At 42.2% G+C, this 25,218-nt stretch overlaps 1 protein-coding gene across 3 annotated transcripts in view; it reads right to left on the reverse strand.

The window, feature by feature from the left end:
• Positions 1-25,218, reverse strand: part of BAIAP3 (BAI1 associated protein 3) — a 353,458-nt gene that overhangs the window by 31,457 nt on the left and 296,783 nt on the right. For all 3 annotated transcript variants that reach the window (XM_056536555.1, XM_056536554.1, XM_056536557.1), the window contains 10 exons: positions 24,727-24,851; positions 24,451-24,541; positions 21,308-21,364; positions 18,434-18,531; positions 16,340-16,391; positions 16,062-16,210; positions 13,875-13,998; positions 4,439-4,582; positions 2,936-3,031; positions 185-400 (listed from right to left, as the gene is read on the reverse strand). In XM_056536555.1, the coding sequence (XP_056392530.1) occupies positions 185-400; positions 2,936-3,031; positions 4,439-4,582; positions 13,875-13,998; positions 16,062-16,210; positions 16,340-16,391; positions 18,434-18,531; positions 21,308-21,364; positions 24,451-24,541; positions 24,727-24,851 (1,152 nt within the window). The remainder of the gene's footprint in view (positions 1-184; positions 401-2,935; positions 3,032-4,438; positions 4,583-13,874; positions 13,999-16,061; positions 16,211-16,339; positions 16,392-18,433; positions 18,532-21,307; positions 21,365-24,450; positions 24,542-24,726; positions 24,852-25,218) is intronic.

The raw sequence follows: 25,218 nt of genomic DNA on the forward strand, positions 1-25,218 counted from the left end.
CAATCTCAAGCCACAGGTGTTGCTGTAGTGGCCACTAGGTCCATAAATTTTAGGTGGACTTGGAATTGTTATATGGCAGCCATAATGATAAATAATAATAATTATAACCCCCCCCCCCCCCGTGTGGTGGGGAGGCCTTATGAGGATCACCCCTTTCAGAGGAGAATATTAGAGTTCACATTACCTTTTCTGTCAGATGTGATATCATGTTCTTGGCTTCCCTCTGCATGTCTATATCAATATTCTGTAGCTGGGTACTCAATGCCTTCTGCACCTGCTGCCTCCCATCACTTCCACTTGTTTGTTCCACTGCTGTCTCGAGAGACTTCCAATCTAGATCTTTCAGGACGTTGCCCATGAACTTCCTCACATGCTCTATGTTATTCAGGATGATGCAGAGCTGCCCAAAAAAAAATGGTAAGATAATAAAACATGGCTAAGGATGACATTAAAGGGGTACTCCGCTGCTCAGCATTAGGAACAAACTGTACCGAACACTGGAGCCGACGCCAGGAGCTCGTTATGTCATAGCCCCGCCCCCTCATGACGTCACACCCCCTCAATGCAAATCTATGGGAGGGGGCGTGACAGCCCCTCCCATAGACTTGCATTGAGGGGGCGGGGCATGATATGATGAGGGGGCGGGGCTATGATGTCATGAGCTCCCGGCTCCAGCGTTCGGAACAATTTGTTCCAAACGCTGAGCAGCGGAGTACCCCTTCAAGGAAGAAACAAGCATTCAGACTTTTCAAGGGGTTGTCCATTTTAAGTTACCCCCTGAACTTATTAGGGCTTGTAGATGTGGTGCCCCTCTTGTTAGTACATTCTGAGACTTGTCAAGATTGCACCTGCTGTACAGTATAGGCCCACGGATATTTTTGGGGGCCACATAGGATCCATGTCATACACACTCTAAACACAACTTTTTTTTTTTTTTAAACAATGTTTTATTAATATAAAACAAGATATGCAAATACATTGCAATAAGGTAATATGCAGACATACATGAATATTAACATCTCCTCTATTGCTTGTTGCGGACACATCACAACATAATAGAAGAAGAGAGCACTGAATAACATGAATAAACATATTGGACCAGGACAGGACCATAGGATGTAATGCCGCATTAAAACAACAAATCGGCGCAAGATACTCCAGCGCGTATATCCTTGCCCAAAAGTGGCCTTCCTAACGGGAGTCAAAAGAACATGGCGTAACATCTTCGGGAGGTGCAGAGTCCTATGACCAACCTCTTGTGCCTCAATACCCCTCCTGACTAAACCTTCCCCAGTAATCCCCAGGGAGGACCTAAATGTCCTCAAAGAACATAAACACCCAACCCTACAAGAAAAGAGAATCCCAAAATAACACAGAGAAAAGAAACATTAGCAAAAAGGGGAAAAGAATATAAGAAAAAAGAGAGAGACACGGACCTGAGAATTAAAGAGTACCTGTCACCAAACAGACCATGTCTGTTTTCTCTACTTGAATTCACATTGTGTTTTCTATCCCTTTCTTTTTTTTGTTGCTTTCACTTGGTCTGCACTCTGCCCAATCATATATTAAGTAGCAGGTAGCTACACAGGGCCCTTTCATTTCTGGCAGCCTCCCACTATGACTGGGAGCACATGGTAAGTGAGCTGTTACACCTGTTCACACTGGTGTGGTGCAGTGCGGCGTCCGTTGCTGCCGCGGCGCCGTGTCTGTGGGGAGGTGCGACCCATGGACTGGTTTGAGTGGCATTGGGGCATTGCTAGTGGGTCGTTCCCCCTGTGGGCACTGATGTTGCGGCGGTGGTGGTCGCCGCCCAGTGCTACGCCATTTTATGCTAGGGTCGTTAGGGACCCACTCTAAATAGGTGGCCTTGATGTGGCGAGTGGGCTTGTACCTTTTGATCAAAATGTATACTAACAACCTGTTAGTTTTTGAATTTATGCTGAGAAGCAATTAGATCAAAATACAATTTGTGGATGTGCGACCATGTCTGTTTTCTCTACTTGAATTCAAAAACTTTTAATATATTGTTCCTTGTTATTATAAGACACTTTGCTATTTACTTGCTGTTAAAATTCTCAACCTTTATATGTTTTTAATGTGATTGAAAAAACAGCCACTAGGTGGCTCTGCTCTCCAGGAAGTGCATGTGGGGCTTGGTGAGGCACAGCTCTTGCTGGCTTAATGACATTGCGCCTCCTGGGGAACGCCCACTTTCTCCTGCCGGGAGCTCATATAATGTGAGAAGGGGAAAGGTATGATACACAGCAGAGAGCACTGTGGTCAGACAGAAAGGAAATTCAAAAAGAAAAGAACTTCCTGTGGATCATAACAGCAGCTGTAAAGTACTGGAAGGATTAAGATTTTTTAATAGAAGCAATTTACAAATCTGTTTAACTTTCTGGCACCAGTTGATTAAAAAAAAAAAAAAAAAATGTTTCCTAGTGGAGTACCCCTTTAAAGTCAGTGGTGTTCTCCTGACTGTGGGCTACTTGGGATTTCTATGGTTGTGATAACTACTAATTGTACAACATTAGAAAACCCATTTGACCTTCTCCAAACTGGACATTGAAGCTGTTTTCATACTAGTATAACATGGACACATTTTTGTGTTTGTATTATGGTGGTAAGTCCCGGCCTGACCGTGGGCGGGTCTGATGACCCATCTGATGTCTGATATCAGGTTAGACCAGGACTTGTGACCGATCATCTAAAACTGTGGTCTCAAACAGTAGCCCTCCAGATGTAGCAAAACTTCAACTCCCAGCATGCCCGGACAGCCAATGGCTGTCCGGGCATGCTGGGAGTTGAAGCTTTGCAACATCTGGAGGGCCACATTTTGAGACCACCGATCTAGAAAAAAAAAACTGCAATAAATTGTTGGAAGCATACAAACCTAATAAAGTATATGCTGACACACAAGTGACAAGTAACTTACCTGCTCTGTTACTACAGCCTGTCCTGCCGTTTGGTGCGTTTTGTCAACCTTACGTTTAATTGCTTCTGAATAACATATTGCTGCTTTGCACATATCCTATAATGCAGAATAGATTATTAGCAGTTGTACATTTCACACTATACTGTATAATTTAGAGCTACAATTTTATAGCATACTTTATAGTGGCATACACTTAACTCAGGGCCGACTCCACCTATAGGCAAAATAGGCAGCCGCCTAGAGCACCCTCTTGATGGGGGCGCCATTCTGCCCTCCGCAAGAGAGTTATTTCTCCAGGTCATGACAGCCGCTAAGCTCTCACCCCAGTAGTAAGGTGATTACATGAGGAGGAGGTTTGTTACAGTGTGTCACCACAGTAGTAAGGAGATTACATGAGGAGGAGGTTTGTTACAGTGTGTCACCACAGTAGTAAGGAGATTACATGAGGAGGAGGTTTGTTACAGTGTGTCACCACAGTAGTAAGGAGATTACATGAGGAGGAGGTTTGTTACAGTGTGTCACCACAGTAGTAAGGAGATTACATGAGGAGGAGGTTTGTTACAGTGTGTCACCACAGTAGTAAGGAGATTACATGAGGAGGAGGTTTGTTACAGTGTGTCACCACAGTAGTAAGGTGATTACATGAGGAAGAGGTTTGTTACAGTGTGTCACCACAGTAGTAAGGTGATTACATGAGGAGGAGGTTTGTTACAGTGTGTCACCCCAGTAGTAAGGAGATTACATGAGGAGGAGGTTTGTTACAATGTGTCACCCCAGTAGTAAAGAGATTACATGAGGAGGAGGTTTGTTACAGTGTGTCACCCCAGTATTAAGGTGATTACCTGAGGAGGAGGTTTGTTACAGTGTGTCACCCCAGTAGTAAAGAGATTACATGAGGAGGAGGTTTGTTACAGTGTTTCACCCCAATAGTAAGGAGATTACATGAGGAGAGGGTTTGTTACAGTGTGTCACCCCAGTAGTAAGGTGATTACATGAGGAGGAGGTTTGTTACAGTGTGTCACCCCAGTAGTAAGGAAATTTGTGACGAATCGAATTTACTGTAAATTCGCTCATCTCTAATCATAACGTTGAACTGTGTCTGTGTTCATTGTTGGAAGGGTCTTTCTCCCTTTCTCTTCTATCTCCGCTGCTGCTGCTCTTTTTATTAGTACCTGGCATTTCCTTTCTCTCCAGATAAGCTTTTTTCTTTTCTTTCTCTTTGGTTTTATAGTTTTCTATAGTTTACCACCCCTCCGAGATATCACACTTGCTCTTTATACCCCACCTGTATGTGGGAATGTTCCCTTTTCTCCTCCTATACTGCTATGTATCGATGCATATTTATATTGTCATGGAAGTTCTGGTGTGTGTGTGCATTAAATTCCTGTCATAAACATTACCTTAAAAAATATACTTTTTATAATTATAACCTTAAAAGCAGTATCCAACACCAGAGGGGCCAAAGCTGTTACTTTCCCTGTACACAGCGGTTTGCCAACTTACATCAGAAAGCTGAGTTAAAAAGACAAAGGCCTCGGAGGAATCCGGCCAGGCGAGCTGTGCCCAGAACTCTTTGATTTGTGAGAAGCACATAGTGACGTCTACTGCTGAGCTGCTGTGCTTAGAAAGAGAGTCCATATACTCCAACTGTGCAAACAAGAGAACATACAGAAATGCTGAGAATTAACTATGGCCAGGAATTTCAATAAATACATGAAGTATATGAACAAAGAAGATAAGAAAGAGACATCTAAGCAGAAAACATTGGTCATAATCACATTGAACAAGGTCAAAAATTCTGTGCTAATTTCTTACCATATCTTTCTAGCCCTTAAAGCGCCTTATATATTATATAGAGCTACAAATTTCAATAGAATTAAATTACAACATATTGACTGCCTGCAACCACCTCTAGGGGGAGCTTACTGTATACTGTTTTCCCATTGATTTTAATATCTTTCTAGTTCTTGAAGTGCCTTATCAGGACTGCCATCAGGGGGGTACAGCCGGTATCCCCAGTAGGGGGCTCGGGCACCCAGGAGGGCCCGGGCTCTAGGGCTGCCACATGCTGGGACTGATGCACCCCCTGCGACTGGGCCAGTAGGTGAAGGGGAATTCCAGAGGCGCAGCATTCAACACTGAGTGCACCTTTACGACGCACACAGTGTTGAACGTGCTCTCGGCTGCAGCAGCTAACGTGACAGGAAGGAGTAGCTCCATTCTGTCACTCCAGCTCGGGGTTCCTGTGGTTCCTGCAGAGGCTGTTCGCACAGAAAGCCTAAAGGGAAGCCAGAGAAGGTGAGTGGTGTTCTTGTTTTTTGTGTGGAAAGGAGAGAGGCTTTATTATGTATGGGGGCAAAGTGAGGGGTCATTATTGTATATGGAGGCCATGTGGGGGGTATTGTTATGTGTGGATGCAATGTAAGGGGCATTAAAATATATGGGGGCAATGTAGTGTGGCATTATTATGTACGGGTTTCATTATAATGTATGGGGGCACTGTGAGGGGGCATTATAATGTATGGGGGCACTGTGAGGGGGCATTATAATGTATGGGGGCACTTTGAGGGGGCATTATAATGTATGGGGGCACTTTGAGGGGGCATTATAATGTATGGGGGCACTATGAGGGGGCATTATAATGTATGGGGGCACTTTGAGGGGGCATTATAATGTATGGGGGCTCTGTGATGGGGCATTATAATGTATGGGGGCACTATGAGGGGGCATTATAATGTATGGGGGCTCTGTGAGGGGCATTATAATGTATGGGGCACTATGAGGGGGCATTATAATGTATGGGGCACTATGAGGGGGCATTATAATGTATAGGGGACTATGAGGAGGCATTATAATGTATGGGGCACTATGAGGGGGCATTATAATGTATGGGGGCACTGTGAGGGGGCATTATAATGTATGGGGGCACTGTGAGGGGGCATTATAATGTATGGGGGCACTGCGTGGGGGCATTATAATGTATGGGGCACTATGAGGGGGCATTATAATGTATGGGGCACTGTGAGGGGGGCATTATAATGTATGGGGGCACTGTAAGGGGGGCATTATAATGTATGTGGGCACTGCCAGGGGGCATAATGTCTGAGAACAATGTTGGGGCATAATATTATACAGGGGCACAGAAGGGACTACTATATGGGGCAGTGTAATACATATAGGGGATTTGTATAGAGTTGAGGATTTTGTTGTAGAGAGAAGGCTAAAATGTTTGTCTGGCAGATTCGGTGGAGGCAAGTTGTGATTGGGAGAAATCTTCATGATGACCCAGGACAGATGTAGAAGAAAAATGTGAGCGTCTCCGATCAGAGAAGACGCCCCTGTAAGTATGTACCTTAATCACTTATAAGGTCTGCAGCACCTGTGTACAGCTGAAATCTACTCCTATATAGGGGTTATTCATCTTTTGTATATTGGTTTTTAATAAATAACAATATAGCAGTGTTAGTCAGTGGTAATGGCAGCGGTCTTGATGTGGCAGAATAGTATGTCCCTTGTATAGTGATGTTATTAGTGATACTGGCCTGTGTATAGTGGCTTTTATTGACTAAAGTGTATAGTGGCTTTAATATGGTGGTATTATTTAGCCACTGTGGAATAAATATGTTGTCCTGGGGTGGGTGGGGTGGGGGGAGGGGGGATAGTGGCGGGTTGGGGTTGGGGGCCCAGACTACAAGCTTTGTAAGGGGCCCCAAAATTTCTGATGACAGCCCTGCACCTTATATATTACACAGAGCTCCAAATTTCCATAGAATTTAAATTACAACATTTTGACTGCCTGCAACCACCACTATGGGGAGCTAACTGTATACTGTTTTCCTATTGATTTTAATATCTTTCTAGCGCTTGAAGCGCGTTATATATTAAACAAAGCTTTAAATTTAAAAAATAATTTTTAAAATTATAAAATTCTGATTGCCTGCAACCACCTCTAGGGGGAGCTTACTGTATACAGTTTTGTCAAAACTAAATACAGTCAACTTCTAAGCTTCCTGTAATGGTATCATAAAAATTACATACAAATTTCTTCCGTAGTTTTATAAGCTTGGCATCATAGTTTGATGATAATTTTGTGTGGGACATGTTGTATGTTTTATTAGCACTCTGAATTATACCATACATGTATTGCAAAAGTAAAAAAAATACCTGAAGGGAACCAGGAAGCAAAAATGCTCAGTTGGGTATTTTTATCATGCAGTAAAAATTTCATGGTACTTAAAGCGTAAAAGTCAGATTCCACAAAAAATAAATAAATTCTCAACCCAGTACCTAATCCTGACCATGTACATGTAATTTTTATGCCTCTATCACCTATTTTCATTAGCTCATAGTGTTATAAAGTGATAGGAGGTGATTGGTGTGTGATGGGAGGGGGTGTGTCCCTCCTTTGTGGTGGTGAGAGGTGATTGGTGTCTGGAGAAGGGGGTGTGTCCCTCGCTTGTGTTGGTGAGAGGTGATTGGTGTGTATGCTCATACAGCCTTGTCCGTGACTCAGGGACAAGCCTGATGCTGCAGCAGGACTGGTTAGTGTCCCAGTACGTATGAGGACCCCTAGTGGTGGGAAATGTTCAAAAAAATTTTAAATAACCATATTACAAAAAGTCTTACATTTTCATCAGTAACAACATCTAAAAAGTCTTTTGATCTGACAGTGTCCATTTAATTCTGCGAATCAGTACAATGACAGTGATGCCAAATTTAGAGAGTTTTCGTTATGTTTTACTACTTTTAAAAGGCATATTTTTAAATGCTTTGCTTTACCATATTTTTACCCCAATACATGTATATTTCTCCATTTAAAGAGCTGTGTTAGGGCTTGTTTTTTTTGCAGGGTGAGCTATACTTTTTATTAGTACCATTAATGTTGAGGCAAATGGGGCATTTTTGATCACATTTCAATAAATTTTTTGGATCCGCAGTATCTAGGAGGTTATATGGGCACGATCATTAAATTGCTATTACACTCCTTATGGTAAATAAAAAATATTTCTAATGTACTTTGTTAAAAAAGTAATAAGTAATAAGTTTTCAAAGTTTTATTTGTGTTTATAAAAGCTGCCACTAGGTGTCTCCCTACTTGTCCAGAACACATTTCCCCTCATCTCTTGCACAGACTTTGGACTCCTGCTGGCCTGGCAGAAGTCTAAAATCAGGAAATGCAGTCAGGAGTGCTGAGGAGGGGGGGGGGGGGTGTAGCCTTAACCAATCATAGCTTATCTCACACTGAACTGCTCTGGGCTGGAGGAAGTTCTCCCCTGTATGGCTTCAGATGATGTCACTCCTGCTGGGGAATGCCCCTTCCCAGTCTGTTAATCTGACTGAGACTGAGAAGTAAATACAGAGAAATATCAAGGTAGAAAACTAACAAATATTAAAAATAAAGGCAGGGGGTGGTTTATCATGATGGGGGCAGTGAACTGGGAGGATTATAACATTTAACAAGATCATGAGAGGTAATCTTTAAAGGAACGGGATCAGAGTTATTTTGAATCCCGGCCACTGCAGCTGGCAACTGCTGTGTATGAAGTGGCTTCAGCTTGTGATGGATGTGGGGGACACGTTTTGATCAAAAAGTGAGCTAAGAGCCTCCATTTTGTTGACCAACTGTGCTGCTGCCATTTTATTTTATTTTTTACATGTTTTGTACTTGCCACAGCAGCGTGCACCCGTGTATTGGGTTTAGGTGCTGGCTTCATTTTTGTTTTTCTTTGTTTTTGCTGTGCAATTTGGGGGGAGTGGCTCCCTCTGTGGCCGTGCATTCCCTCCCCCATTTCACTGGAGGTGGTTTTGGGTTGTTAGTGGATCCAGTATGTCACCCAGCCCACCCAGAGGTGAGTGAATGTTAGGGTCCCATCCGATATGAGGCCACCTCCATATGGTGGATGGGGGGGGACACGTTTTGATCAAAAAGTGCGCTAAGAGCCTCCATTTTGTTGACCAAGTGTGCTGCTGCCATTTTCTTTTTTCTTTACATGTTTTGTACCTATCTAGGAGCAGCGTGCACCCGTGTATTGGGTTTAGGTGCTGGCTACATTTTTTGTTTTTCTCAGCTTGTGAACCCACTCTATACTCCTGGGGGAGGAGATTTATCAAAACCTGTCCAGAGGAAAAATTGCCCAGTTGCCCTAAGCAACCAATCAGATCGCTTCTTTCATTTTTAACAAGGCCTCTGCAAAATGAAATAAGCAATCTGATAAACAATAAACAATAGATTAGTCTAGACCAGTGGTCTTCAAACTGTGAACCTCCAGCTGTTGCAAAACTACAACTCCCAGTATGCCCGGACAGCCAACGGCTGTCCGGGCATACTGGGAGTTGTAGTTTTGCAACAACTGGAGGTCCACAGTTTGGAGACCACTGGTCAAGACTACGTGTTTCTAAGCCTCTGAGGTTATGTAATCAATATCCCGCTGGGTCCATATTTCTTTTTTTCCCCTCAGTATTATTTTGCTTTTATTTCTAATATCTTCATATTCTAAAAATAAAAGTGCCACATCCCAGCGAGTACAGTGAGTATAAGGAATCTGCAGATTGCACAGAGGCCTCATTTGAAATCCTATTACCTTTCATGCGTATATTCTGAACCAAATTATAGATATAAAAAATAACCAAGCCTCAAGCTAAAGCATCTGTGCGAAAGTGCCATAGACCTGAATAATGTAGTATCAATGATATTTCTAAAAATGACAAATAAGAGTCTGATCGTTTATACCTATTTATACTGAAGGAGAGGTACTGCAGCTGCATACCCCTATCCCATTCTCTTTATTTTTTTAATTATATATTGCAGCACAGGCCATCATTGGAGAGAACCTCTCACGATCTTGTTAAATGTTATAATCCTCCCAGTTCACTGCCCCCATCATGATAAACCACCCCCTGCCTTTATTTTTATAATTTTTTTTAGTTTTCTACCTTGATATTGCTCTGTATTTTCTGCTCAGTCTCAGACAGATTCACAGACTGGGAAGGGGCGTTCCCCAGCAGGCATGACAACATCTGAAGCCATACAGGGGAGAACTTCCTCCCTCACTCTGCTACACACAACCCAGAGCAGTTCAGTGTGAGATGAGCTCTGATTGGCTAAGGCTGCACACACACCCCTCAGCACTCCAGAATGCATTTTCGGATTTTGGACTTCTGCCAGGCCAGCAGGAGTCCAAAGTCTGTGCAAGAGATGGGAGGAAATGTGCTCTGGACAAGTAGGGGGGGGGGGGGGGGTGATGTGCTCTGGACAAGTAGGGAGACACCTAGTGGCAGCTCTTTTAAACACAAATAAAACATAGAAAACTTCATTTTTGTTTTAAACAAAGTGCATTAGAAATATTTGTTTTATTTACCATAAGGAGTGCAAAAGCAAAAATTTGTTTTAATGACAGTGCCCATTTAACCCCTTAACGACCATGGACGTATATACCAATCCATGTGCCGTTAAGCAGGTATGGCGCAGGCTCCCGACCTGAGCTTGCGCCATACCGGCCGGTCCCCAGCTGATTCTTGTAGCTGAGGGCCGGCGTTAATAGTCGACATGCGGCCGGCTATTAACCCTTTAGATCGCCGCTGTCAAAGCGGCGTCTAAAAGGTACCACTAACTGCTCCCTGGTGGTCCAGTGGAGTGGATCGCCCCCCCCCCCCCCTGCAGCGCGATCGCACCCTATCTAGGAACATCTCACCTACCCCGAACGCGTTTTCGCTTTTGCCCCCAGACGAAGCGACAAGCGGAAACGCTTTCGGGGTAGGTGAGATGTTCCTAGATAGGGTACATGACTGGCTCTTTTGTTATTATACATGTTGTTCTTTATTTCAGTCTCCCCCCTCTTAAACATATTTTACTGCATGTTTTATCTGCTCCATCATTGCCTCTATTATACATACATATACCAGTGGTGTGTATCTATTTATTGCCTTGATAGGAGGATTCAACTATGGAACAGAATTTATCATAGTAATACTCTGAATTTTATGTGAGAGTATTGCTAAGTGGCCTAGGTTGTTGTTGATAGTGCCCTCTATTCTGTTAACTATGAAAATATAAGGTTAATTAAACCCCATGGTCAATGGCGTACACGTAAAAAAATTCCAAAGTCCAAAATTGCATATTTTTGGTCACTTTGTATACCCTAAAAAAATGTATAAAGCATAAAGTGATCAAAAAGTCAGATCAAAACAATCAATCATGGTACTGATAAAAACTTCAGATCATGGTGCAAAAAATTAGCCCTCATACCGCCCTGTATACCGAAAATTAAAAAAGTTGTAGGGGTCAGAATAGGACAATTTTTAACATACTAATTTTGGTGCATGTAGTTATAATTTTTTTTAAGTAGTAAAATAAAGAAAACCTATATAAATTGGGTATCAGTGTAACCATATGGACCTGCAGAATAAAGATATGGCGTCATTTTTACAGAAAAGTGCACTGTGTAGAATCGGAAGCCCCCAAAATTTACAAAATGGCGTTTTTTTCCAATTTTTCCCCACAAATATTTTGTTTATGGGTTCGCTGTAAATTTTGTGGTGAAATGATTGATGTCATTACAAAGTAGAATTGGTGGCACAAAAAACATGCCCTTATATGAGTCTGTAGGTGCAAAATTTAAAGCGTTATGATTTTTAGAAGGTGATGAGGAAAAAATGATAGTTCAAAAGCGGAAAAACCCATGGTCCTTAAGGGGTTAAAGAATAATGTAGAGCTTCTTGTGTATGCCTTGTGCTTACCTATTTTAGCTGATGTGGCAGGCATGGATTAGGCTCCATATTAGATGTCTTGATAATGCTGCCTACATTTCCCATAAATCCCATAAAGGTGGCATTTGATCACTGCACCAATTCATCTAATTAGGCTGCTGGTGCTGGAGTTACCCAGGTGAACCTACACTGGCTCATAAGTGGGTTGGTGTCAGTTCACATTATGTGCCATTTTAATGCATTTTCTTAATCAAAGTGCGTTAATTAGATAAATATTGCCATGAGGTGAAAGTGATTTCATCTATACTCACAATAGAGGAGTTTTATTAAGATATAAAGGAAGATATTGAAATTAAACTTGTTTTGTGATTTTGGAAAAAACTGAAAAGATGCAGCAACAAACCCATTATGTTAACACAGCCTCAGGAAAGGTGTATATCTACTTTATATCCCAGTCCCATAGAGATAACAGCAGCACTATACAGATCTGGTAGGGGAGGTGTGTAACTACTACTACTATATATCCTGATCCCATAGAAGTAGCAGCAGTATACAGATAGAGCTGGTAGGGGGGAGGGGTCTGTGAGTTAGCAGGAGCAATCTAATAGGTGATGACGTTATAATTTAGTTCACAAAAATGACCAAATTAGAGTAGTGAAACGTATTGATGCAGCTATGCTAAAACAAAACAAATGGCGCTGTACGACTAGTAATGGTGAGTGTGCATGATATGGGTGTAAAAAAAAACTTTTCAAAGCTTTGGCTTCATAGTTACTTTTGACAACCTTGATGTTTTTCTATGGAGGATAAATGTCATGGGCAACTTACAGCAATTGCAAAAATTCGGAACATGTCAGAATTCTTGAGTCCCGCTCGAGTTTCTCCCTAATAGAAAAACATTGACTTGGCACAAATGTCGCTGTAGGGCCCCTGCCTTATTGTTTTGCACTAGAAAGATTTTTTGGAGACTGACAATGATTCTGAACATTTACAGGTTCTGCAGGAAGAAGAAGATGCCACTTACCGCTGATATGTTATATTGCAAAATGTCACTTAGTTACATGTACAGTGATCCCTCAACTTACAATGGCTTCAACATACAATAGTTTCACCATACAATGGTCTTTTCTGGACCATTGTAACTTTAAACCAGACTCAACATACAATGCTATGGAATCTGCGAAACGTGTCAATGGCCGGAAGAACCGACCAATCAGAATGGGCATTCACTGGTAAAACCCCTGTATTACTGAAGTGTATGCACTGACTGGTGTCTGGTAGCGCCCCCTACAGTACAGGGAGGTACTACATGTTCTGTACTCTTTACCTGTACCAGGATTAGCTTCTCCTTTGGGTATCAGGTGAGGGCGGCTCCATTTTCCATTTTTTAGGACACTGTGTACTGTACAGGACCCTGAAGAAGCTCCTGTCCTCTACATAGACCAGTGTTTCCCAAAGAGGTTGCCTCCAGCTGTTGCAAAACTACAACTCCCAGCATGCCCGGACAGCCAAAGGCTGTCCGGGCATGCTGGGAGTTGTAGTTTTGCAACAGCTGGAGGCACCCTGGTTGGGAAACACTGAAATAGACAGTGATTACAGCTCCCAGCAGATATTTCTTACTTTTATATGTAAGGATTTGCTTTATCTCTATTAGTTATATACTTATTTATCTTTAATCCTCACTTTTTCCTATTTTTGGATGACATTTTGGTGGCTTCAGAAGCAATTACCAGGTTTCCATAGAGTTCTGGTCTCAACATATAATGGTTTGAACATACAATGGTCGTCCAGGAACCAATTCATATTGTAACTTGAGGGACCCCTGTATTACTGACATATATAGAAAAAGTTGTTCAGTACCATCAAAAATCTGAACTTTGCAATTGAAAAGTTGCCAGGTTTATACTAAAAATTGACGGAAAACAACCACAATACGTACAAACAATATAAAGAAGGAAATTAGACGCTGCCTGTTAGAGCCCATGACAGTGAAGTAACAGTACCCAGGGGTGTAGCTATAGAGGTAGCAGTCGCATTGGGCCCTGGTGCCTAAGGAGGCCCCAAAGCACATCTGCCCCATAAGAGACCAGTATTATAATTGGCATATGGGGCCCAGTTGCAGATTTTGCATTGGGGCCCAAAAGCTACAAGCTACGCCTCTGAACAGTATAGTGGACCAGCTTGGTGCTCGATCACTTCAGTAAGTTCCATAGTTTTCTTATGTACATGATACCTTATCTACTTCTACTGCTCGCTGTATCCGCTCACAGGTCTTTTCATGTACAGTTTGCAGCCAAGTGTGAATAGACACTTTAAACAGTTCATGGAATCCTGTCAATGCCAGGGCTTTATTGTCTCTGTAGAAAGAAAGAAGTGGTGGTTATCAGCAGATAACATGAGCTGAACTAATATTTACTAAGGGAAAAGGCAGATTGCTGGTTGTATATGAACATTTTGTTGAATAGTTTGTTTACGGCAACTGAAATGAATAGGAATTAAAGGAGTAGTCTAGTCCTGAAAAACGTATCCCCTATCCTAAGGATAGGGGATAAGTTTCAGATCGCAGGGGGTCCGACCGCTTCCCGCGATCTCCAGCATGGCACCCGGAAGTCCCCAGGAAGGGGGGGGGGTGGGGTGTTGCCCCCCCCCGCACAAAGCAGCGGCCAACACCCCCCCTCCATATTTCTCTATGGAAAAGCTGGAGATACAGCATTCGTGTATCTCCAGCTCTCCCATAGGGATACATGGAGGGGGGGTGGCGCTGCCTTCGGCAATCTCTGGCTCTGCCATAGTGCTGTATTGAGAGGGTGTGTCGGGCGTCGCTTTGTGCGGTGGTCAACACGCCCCCTTCCCGCAGGCTGCCAGGGCCCTGTACAGGAGATCGCGGGGGGCCCCAGCGGTCGGACCCCCTGCGATCTGAAACTTATCTCCTATCCTTAGGATAGGGTATACGTTTTTCAGGACTTGACTACTCCTTTAAGGGACACAAATTGACTAATACAGTCTTTGGTATCAAATGGAGTACGGCTTCTTGGCTCAAGACCAGGGTGTGAAAGGGGAGACACAAAGCCTTAAAAAAAAAACCAGTAGCAGCGCAATAGACTCCTGCACTCACCGCTAGGATCACAGTTCTCATGTAGGATCTGAGTACTACGATCCTATCGGTGAGTGCTGGAGTCTATTGTGCTGCTACTGTTTACATATTCTGTTCCTAGCACCAATGAGGATTCATATTGATACCTGGAGACCCAAGCCGACCTGTTTTACCTGCTTACTGGTTAGTGGGGGTGGATCAGCGGTTCCGCTTGAGCTTTTTTAAGTCCAGTATTTAAAAAAATAAAGTCATACATGTATATAAAATATCTGCCCTGATAGATGACAGTTTTGCCATCCAGCAGTCTGCCATTGTCCATCATGAATTATCAATTTCAAATGCTGGTCTCCCAAAATGGTCAAAATCTGCCATTTTGGCTGACTTATACGTGTAATTTATCTGTGTAGTGTTATTATCCTGCCTTAAAGGGTACCTTTCATCCAAAAAACTTTTGATATATTATAGATTAATGTATGCAGAATAACTTTCAAGTTGCATGTTATTAAGAAATATGCTTTTTCTATTTAATTTTCAACTTTGAAAAAATGACCACTAGAGGTCTCTACCAGTCCTGGCCGCAAGCACTTTTTATAGATTTCAGACTCATGCTGGAGTCCTAAATCTCAGACTGCAGCTGGGACACAGACAAGCTCAGCACTGCTCCCTGCCTGTCAATCAGACAGGCAGGAGCCAGCACTGTGTGTTCATGGCACAGCAGAGCATACTCCTGACTCTGCCTTACTGCATGCCCTCTTATTGTCTGAGCTCCGATCTTTATTCTCTCTGCACATGCAGTTGTAAACTGAGAGGAGAAGATTCAGAGCTGCCAGCTGAGCTTGTCTGTGTCCCGGCTGCAGTTTGAGATTTAGGACTCCAGCATGAGTCTGAAATCTATAAAAAGGGCTTGCGGCCAGGACTGGTAGGGAGACCTCTAGTGGTCAATTTTTCAAAGTGGAAAATTAAATAGAAAAATGCATATTTTTTCATAACATGTAATTGGAAAGTTATTCTGCATACATTAATCTATAATATATCAAAACAATTTTTTGATGAAAGGTACCCTTTAAGGCAGGATAATAACACTACACAGATAAATTACACGTATAAGTCAGCCAAAATGGCAGATTTTGACCATTTTGGGAGACCAGCATTTGAAATTGATAATTCATGATCAAAGATAGGTACCCTTTAACTAGGCCTCTAGCAGTACAATGGACCTGTCCTCTACATTAAAACCCTGATCCTCTAATCATAACCGTATGACAAGACTGTATTGTGTAAAATAAAGTTTTTGTCAAGACCAAGAGATTATAAAAATGAACATACTTTAACGGCAAGTAATCGCTGAAGCGCCGCAGTTCATTGAGGGTGATGTAGAGCTCAAACAAGGTCTCCCCAATAGCATGGGTAACATGCGGCTCTTCATGTTCCGATCCTGTTAGGTTCTCCATTGTAGCGCTGACTTCATTAGCCACCTATAAGGACCAGGAGACCAGAATAAATCACATTATAATTCTACATCAATGATGGTGACCTTCATCATCTGTATTTCACATTACTCTGCTTGTCCTCATGGTATCAGGAGCACAAATATCACATCTTACCAGTTTCTCTAGCTGCCGGTAGGTGATACTAAAGAAATCCACCTTCACGATACTAAGAAGGAAAAAAATGATGCTGTAAGTTGGAGCACCGGTATAAAATGGAATGTATGAAGATGAGAAATATACCAGAGCATATATATTTATAATAAATTATGTCTAGGGCACAGCTGCCTCCTCTACTCAACTTGATTAACAAGGGCCCTACCAGTGTTTGCTGCCAATCTAATAGTAAAATGGACCGGCAAAATAATCCATCCTCTTCTGGCAATGCACATGTAGTGAAAATACTGTAAATTTACCACTGACTTACACTAAGAGACAAGGGAAGAAGGTTGGACCAAAATGTCTTATACATTTTTTTTTTATACAAGTCTTATACAGTTTTTGCCAAGAAATGTCACAGTTTCTTTTCCATAGAAGTCTCTCTCTCTTACTACGTTTCTCTCTCAGGATTTTTTCTCCCGTAAAAGGTTAGGAAGGGTTAAAGGGGTACTCCGGCCTTAAGACATGTCTGATCGCGTGGGTCCCGCCGCTGGGGACCCCCGCTTTCTCGCATGCAGCACCCACCTCTGGGAACTGCATGCAGCACTGCAGCCTCGGAGTCTGCCGGGTCACAACTACGGGGCCGCAGTATCGTGACGCCAGCGGCGGGACCCCATTATCAGACATCTTATCCCCTATCCTTTGCATAGGAGATAAGATGTCTAAGGGATGGAGTACCCCTTTAAGAAGAGAGTATGCATCATTACTTACTTCTGACGGCTGTACAGTATACCAGTGTTTTCCAACCAGGGTGCCTCCAGCTGTTGCAAAACTACAACTCCCAGCATGCCCGGACAGCTGTCCGGGCATGCTGGGAGTTGTAGTTTTGCAACAGCTGGAGGCACCCTGGTTGGGAAACATTGAAGTATACAGCTGTGCATAGCACATCACTGTATAGTCGGCCTAATGCTGCCGTAATTGCCCACTGGCCCCTGGTTTTGCTTATCACGCACAGGTAGGTTAGTGTTAGGTCCCGTGCCACTTGAGAAACCTTGGCGTTGGTGTGCGGGCTCAGGTATGTCCCTCATATAAGGATATACTGGCTAATGTCTCAATTTTAATATCAGTGTTGAGGGTTAGCCAATGTCATTGTATACATCTACCACAGTAGTGCACCTAAATTCCTGTATTACACATCACTGTATACTTTCCCTGTTCTTAGATAGATGAGCTGTGCCAGCAGCTATACAGCCGTGGGTATAGCTCAGGCTTCTGAGAAGTGCTAGTTAACTGCTTAGGGGGTATACAGTACACAGCCATCTGTATAGATGGCTGTATACAGAGATAAGACGTCCACTTACCTCCGTTAATGCTCCAGCCTCTTCCTGTGTAGCACAGCCTCTAGTGATGATGTCACTAAAGGCGGGACTACATATCAAGATCACAGAGCTGGAATGAGGGTGGTGGGTCAGGCTTTCTTCATACTTTGCATTTTTAGTATGCCTTTTTGTTAAAAAAGGCACATAAAAAAATATACTCTTTATGAGCACTCTCCCCAGAGGGCATGTTTCTTGTAATAAAAATATATTTTTATTTTGTGTTGTGTTTAAAAAATAAAAAGACTTTACAATCTTAGTAGTGGAAGCTGTCTTATAGATAGAGTCCATTTCTGAGCCGGGGCTTAGCGTTATCCCTAAAAACCCTGGTACCCACCGCTACAGGGGTACCAGGAAAAGCCAGTGCTAACAGGCCTAGAAAGTAAAAAATGGTGTTCATGGGCCTATTAACAGGCTGGCTTTATTTAGGCTGGGGAGGGCCAATAGCAATGGTCCTTGCCCACCCTGGTAACATCCGGCTGTTCATGCTTGGTTGGTATCTGGCTGAGAATGAAATCTCAGTTCTGACTTTGCTGCTAAAAAAAAAAAAAAAAACTTTAGGTGCAAAAAAGAGCAGCCGGACTTACTTTTAAATATCTTTACATAAAGCGCCATCCAGCATGGGAATGTGTGTAGTATGAGTACAAGTTTGGTATACATCAGACGTACACAGCCAATAGGCTTGCACAAGCTGAATCCCCTAAGACACCTTTTTGTGTCATTTAACTGAACTCACTTGACAAAGAGCTTGTTGTAGATATTCTGACTTTTCTCTACGTCTTCATGAACCGCATCCGACAGCTTCACCAGACACCGCAGTTGTTCCACGTAATTCTAGAACACAGATATATACAATGAAACCTACTTTCAGATGACCTACTAAAATTGCATTGAAAAGTTGTCTAGGACTGCAGTCTGCTCAAAGAAAATGGCTGGATATTGGGCATGTATGATATATGGTGGAGCTAAATTGGGTTGAGGATGGTCTTCTCCAAGAAAATGGTCAGTATGTATATTATGTGAAGGCGCTAAATCTAGTCTGGATAAAGAGTGGTCTTCTCAAAGAAAATGGGCAGTATGTATAATAGGGTGGAGCCAATGTTCTCTAAGAGGTGGTCTTTTGTAAAGATTTAATTGTATACTGGAACAAATCCCCAGTCACAGGTAAATCAACAAAGGACTTTATTCCCCTTGTCCTACTGTGATACCCTAGTACAGGAAATTGTCCTGTCCTCGTCTAAAGTCCCCTAAGTTAGAGTCCCTCAGTTCCACAGGGCTCACCTGCAGGGTTTGCCCCTTGGTCGCCTCATATAAATGTATTTCTGTATAGTGTACAAATGTATAGGACCTACCTAGGTCACGTGATATATTATAATGGTTGTATAGATATTTAGGACCTTCCTGGGTCATGTGATGTACCCAGAGCTCTCTGGGTTCAGGACTTACAGGCTTTACATCCAATGGGATTCATCCAGCCCCCCTAGTATATAAGGGGCTGTAGTCACTAAATTCTCTCTCTTGTTCCTGACACTCAAGCAAGCACAATCAGCATATCTCAATTCATCTCCATTAGGCCAAAGCCTAAAGAACCAGCAGCCACTAAAACCGTGAGTTATAAATCTCTGTTTACTAAATCCTTGTGACTACTATTCAACTCAACTCATACACTTAGTAGCACAGTGGCCTGCTTAAAGCTAAAGTCTATTAGTCCAGCAAAGCCTGTGAGGAACCTGCATCCCGGTTACCTCAGGAGAGACTGTATGTTCATAAAGACTGTTTGCATAAGAAGTTCTGTAAAAGTTCCAGTTATCTCATAAATTTTGCTGTGGACATTCCATTTATTATCCTGCTGTTTGTGGACCGGTTGTCGGCAGGGCCTCTATACAAAACAACCTCACCCTGGCGTCACGACAAATCAAGGGTTAATACTACCAGACCCTGCTACATCATTGACTCACCCTGCTCACCACACTACATGTGCAAGACGTTGGGTGAAAACCGCTGACAGACATTACAGCAACCTTTCTAGCCTTTCAAAAGACTCTATAGGCCCCTATACACCTGAGAAAGTCACCTGAAAAGTCGCCAATAGCAGCAGGAGCGGCTGATTGTCTAATGTGTATGAAGGCTACCCAAATCTCTCTTTACAGATGATGTCAGACGAGATAAAGATAGACTGGTCATGTTGTATTTTGGAGATATAAGACGAGTCTGTTTACCCCTTCTCTCTCCACTGAGAACACTTGAATTCTCGGCCGAGCCGAAGGTTCTTGTGTATGAAGGGAATGTTTAAAGGGTTACTCCAGTGGAAAACTATTTTTTTTATGAACTGGTGTCAGAAAGCTAAACAAATTTATAAATAACTTCCATTTAAAAATCTTAATCCTTCCAGTACTTATCACCTGCTGTATACTCCACAGGAAGTTCTTTTCTTTTTGAATTACTGTCTGACCACAGTGCTCTCTGCTGACACCTCTGTCCATTTTAAGAACTGTCAAGAGCAGGATAGGTTTGCTATGGGGATTTGCTCCTGCTCAGGACAGTTCCTAAAATGGACAGAAGTGTCAGCAAAGAGCACTGTGGTCAGACAGAAAAGAAATTCAACAAGAAAAGAACTTCCTGTGGAGCATACAGCAGCTGATAAGTACTGGAGGGGTTAAGATTTTTAAATAGACGTAATTTACAAATCTGTTTAACTTTCTGGCACCAGTTGATTAAAAAAAAAAAATACATGTTTTCCACTGGAGTACCCCTTTAAGACAGTGAATGACAGCTATTCCTATGTTCACACGGCGCAAATTTTACAGCCAGACCTTCTGCAAAGAGCAAGTGCTGGCAGAAAATACCAGTGCTAGGACCACTCGGAAGTGCACTGTCTCCATAGACGGCAATGTATTTTCGAGTGGATTCCGCAGAAAGAATTGACATGTCAAATCTTTTTGCGGAGACCGGAATCGGGACTTCCACAGCCCATTTTTCAGCTGCGGAAATTCCGCCGCGTGCACGGTGCCGCAGAATCCCATTGAAAGCAATAGGATTCTGCTGCCACTGAATTTCCGAGTGGAATTAATCCGTCCAGATTCCGTACGTAAATTGCGCCGTGTGAACATGGCCTATGGGTAACATAAATGGCATATTCATTGTCAGTGTGTCAGTCTTTACTGCAATTCTGACATTCTACTCCTGAATTGTAAAAGTGGAATGTGATCCAAATTGCTAGTTAGTTTTTTGAGATTATAAGGCAGAAGATGAAATTGAGGTATTAAGCTGAATAAGTAGGCAAAATCTGTGATAGGGCCCCCCATAGAAGCCACTTATAGTACTGGTGAACCCCTATGAGACCAGGGCCTGGGTGTGAATTCTTCCTTTACTGACTATAGCAGTGGTCAACCACATGTGGACCTCCAGATGTTGCAAAACTATAACTTTCAGAATGTTTAGCAGCATCTGGAGGTCCACATTTTAAAGAGCACTATAACTACGTCCCTTTTATGGTACATCTAGATTTTATTTCCTATTATTTTATTTTTTCCCTTCACAGCCGGTAATAACTTATTAAATCATGGCATGATAAATAAACATGCGAGTCCCTGAGAATGGAATGGCGCACCTTCTCTTCTGGCTTACAAGGCATATATGTCTTTTCGTACCACTCCAATGTTCCTTTCTGAAAAAGAAATTGAAGTAAATTACTGGGTAAAATGATTCCTCTTAGCCTCAATCTCTCTCTGCGGAGACGCCGCATTTCAATAAATGGTTATTTGATAAAAAACCGGGACCTCACATTACTCAGCTACGTGTGACTTCGCCTTCGCCGCCACTGAGTCGTAAATAAATCATCTTTCCACTTTACAGGTTTATATTACATCACTTAGGGAGAAGCACCTCGAAAATGCCACCGCGCCTGGCCGCAAACTGAGTAGGATTATATACTGTGTATATATATATATATATATACACATACATACATATACACACACATATATATATATATATATATATATATATATATACAGAAAACAAGTGTGCAGGTTTACATGGCAAACAGTGTTATCAAAAACTGGTGCAAAGGAAAAGGGCAGGAGTTGCCCATAGCAACCAATCAGAGACTGAAAATGAAAGCAGCAATCTGATTGGTTTCTATGGGCAACTGATTCACTTCAGCTTTACATCAGTTTGGATAAATCTTTCCCACTGACTTGTATTATAATTCAATCATTATTATTTGTTAATTCTATACATTTTTCATTTATATTTATTACTGGGAAAAGCTGGGTGACAGTCAATATGTCCACTGGTGTCACACATAGCATTTTTTGGGGAAAAAAATTGCATTTTTCTGATGTTTGCCTTTTTGTGTGTGGTGTTTTCAGTACATTTTTGGTCAGTGGCCTACGTTCCAAACGTTGAATGCTCAAGGCCAGTGGTCACCAAACTGTGGACCTCTAGATATTGCAAAACTACAACTCCCAGCATGCCCGGACAACCATTGGTTGTCCGGGCATGCTGGGAGTTGTAGTTTTGCAACATCTGAAGGGTCACAGTTTGGAGACCACTGAGCTAGGTGTTTTGTTTGTCTCCCATGTCTTGTTTATCGCTTTTGCTTTTTCGCATGTTTTTCTAGCTCTAGCATAGAAGGCTCCATGTACATGTAGTTCACCTTTTTCCGAGAACTTCTGGGTTTGCTTTCGGTGAGGCTGCGCCTTAGAGTGTGGAGATATTTCTTTCCATGATCTAGTCCTGATCGTGCTAAAACCTTCTTTTTTTTTTTCGGGACATTTTAATAATTTTTTTTTGTCTGAATAAGGCTAGAATTCCACTGCGGTTTTTGCACTTCGTTTTTTTAGGCTTAAAAATGCCAGAAAAACTGCCACTGTTTTTCCCTGCGTTTTGGCGTTTTGTCTGGCGTTTTTACCTTTGTGTGGAATTTGTCTTTTTTTGGCCCCCTATGTGTTTTTTTCCAAATTTGTTGGGTACCAAAAAAAAAAAAAAAAATGGATGCAGTAGGGATGGCAAAAAATTTATTTAACAAATTTTTTTTTATATAACAAAATTTTAATTAATTTTTTAATAGTGTGTGTGTTTAACTTTTTTTTTCTTCTATTTTTTACATTTTTAGGTAGTACTGCTACTCCCAGCATGGATCAGACTGTACCATGATGGGAGTAGTAGTTCCTTTACTAATAGACAGATCGCCCCGGGTGTTATTCCTGACACTCGATGCGATTGTCCATAATATAGCAGAGATGCGGAGCGGCTCTATACAGCGCTCACATCTATATTCCGGCCAGTGATGTGAATAGAACATCACTCATTCATATTTTCTGCCCAGAGTGGGTGATTGGCCGGATGGTTGCAGCCAATCACAGCTCTGAGGGAAATATGAATGAGTGATGCCCTGACGTATATATACACCTATTCATATTTCCCACAGAAAGCTGTGATTGGCCAGATGGTTCCAGCCAATCACAGCTCTCTGTGGAAAATTTGAATAGGTGTATATATATGTCAGTCCAGGGGACCATAGAAGAGCGGCCGCCGCATCTATACATCACACAGAATGATCACAATGGACCCAGGGCTATCTGTCAGTTAGTACAGGTACTACTACTCCCATCATGGAACAGTGGAGTAGTAGTACTGGGAGTAGTAGTACTACCTAAAGAAAAAAAAATTTAAGTGAAAAACACACACACACTGCATTTTTATTATTGTCGGCTACATTTTTAGGTCCCTGCCCGCACACATAAATTGATCTCTGTTAAAAATTTATAAAAATTTCATAATAAAAAAAGATACATTTCGTTAAATACAATTTTTTCCATCACTACTGTACCTTTTTTATTATTTTTTTTTTAATGGTACCCTATGAAATGTTAATAAAAAGTGTATCTCCATCAGTTTTTTTGATCGCTAAGTCCAAAACAGAATAAAAACCGCCGGCAAAAACGCCAAAGTTAAAACCAACATGGTGTTTTTCTTGGCGTTTTTGCTCTTCCATAGACTTCTATAAGGGAAAAACACCACGATTTATGTGCAAAAAACACCAAACTAGGTTTTGTTGGGCATTTAGTAAAACCAGCCTCTGAACCCAAAATTGCTGAAAAAAAAAGGATTAAAAAAACGCGAAAACTGAAAAATGGCAAGTGAATCTGGCATTTTGCAGTTTACTATTGACTTGCAGCTGGACAACATCTGGACACAGCGTATTTTCACTTTAAAAACGCTGTGTGGGAAAATTGGCATTTTTTACAGCCTAATGCTGCAGCCAGTTTGGAAATATAAAATGCCTGGCTCCCCAGAAAGCAGCTGCGGCTTTGGAAAAAAGGCAGAACTTAACCGGGCTGAAAAATGGGCCACTTTTTGGTGCACATTTTTTGGTGTAAAACTAGAGCAACAGATCGAGGTTTTCAAAATGCGTAATGGCGGAAAATTACCCGAGTGGAGTCACTAGCTGACTGTGTCCAATGGGGTACGATGGAGAACAATGGGGTACGGCACGGCTCCCACCAGATCAGGCTGCCGTATGCGCCAAACAATAGCTGCCATGTTAGTTGTCACCCAGCTATTCCAGAAACAAACATAACTATTGAAAGAGAGGTGCAAAAAAGCCTGATCCAAATTGAGGAATCAAGTGGTTGTATGTGCTCAAACCAGAAAGGGGCCATACGACCCATTGTACCACTGTGCATTTACATAAAAATTGGTATTCGGCCATGGCAGCTTGGTAGTTTTACTGAGACAGAAGTATACCTTTAACACAGTTGCAATTTCCAGATGTAATTCATTGCGGAAGGGGCACACCATCTTAAAGGCTTGCATGTTCTGGATATGGTTGAGGCACCTGTGCCAAAAACATAACCCCCAATAGTGAGTAAAGGCTAAACCAGTATTTCCCAACCAGGGTTCCTCCAGCTGTTGCAAAACTACAACTTCCAACATGCTCGGTTGGTAAACGCAAGCACCCCGGTTGGGAAACGCTGGGCTAAACGGATAATTCTTTGCTGATGATGTGATAAGGTGTCTTACCGTAACATGTACTCCAGACGGCTGATAACCACTGCGTTCATCACAGGGAAGTTTTCCCTAAGTTTCTTTAGCAGCAGGAGGCAATATTCAGTGAAGAGGGTGAAGCTTTCTGCTAAGTGCCCCTCCTTCAAAAATGGACACATAATAATAGAGCATGAACATGAAGCAATAATAGATAAAAGAGTGTTTACAGTCGTAGCACATTCTCTTAAAACGTCACCTCACTTTCAGGAATGCGTATATGAAGAGTAGCACTATTTACGGCCTTTATAACTTGTATATGGCATTTTTATCAGTTTTCCTCTCTGTAGGCTCCGTCTAATATTTAGTTGTCCCTGAGCTTGTGTGTTGAGCCTAGCCTCTATGACGTCTGCCATACACTGCACACACACAGAGAAGAGGAGATCCTTATATCTCTATAGTGCACCCTCAGAGGTAGCAGCAGCATGGTGCATGGATTATATTGTGTATATATATATATATATATATATA

The sequence above is a fragment of the Hyla sarda genome, chromosome 8 (assembly GCF_029499605.1).
Source record: "Hyla sarda isolate aHylSar1 chromosome 8, aHylSar1.hap1, whole genome shotgun sequence".
Classification (NCBI taxonomy): domain Eukaryota; kingdom Metazoa; phylum Chordata; class Amphibia; order Anura; family Hylidae; genus Hyla; species Hyla sarda.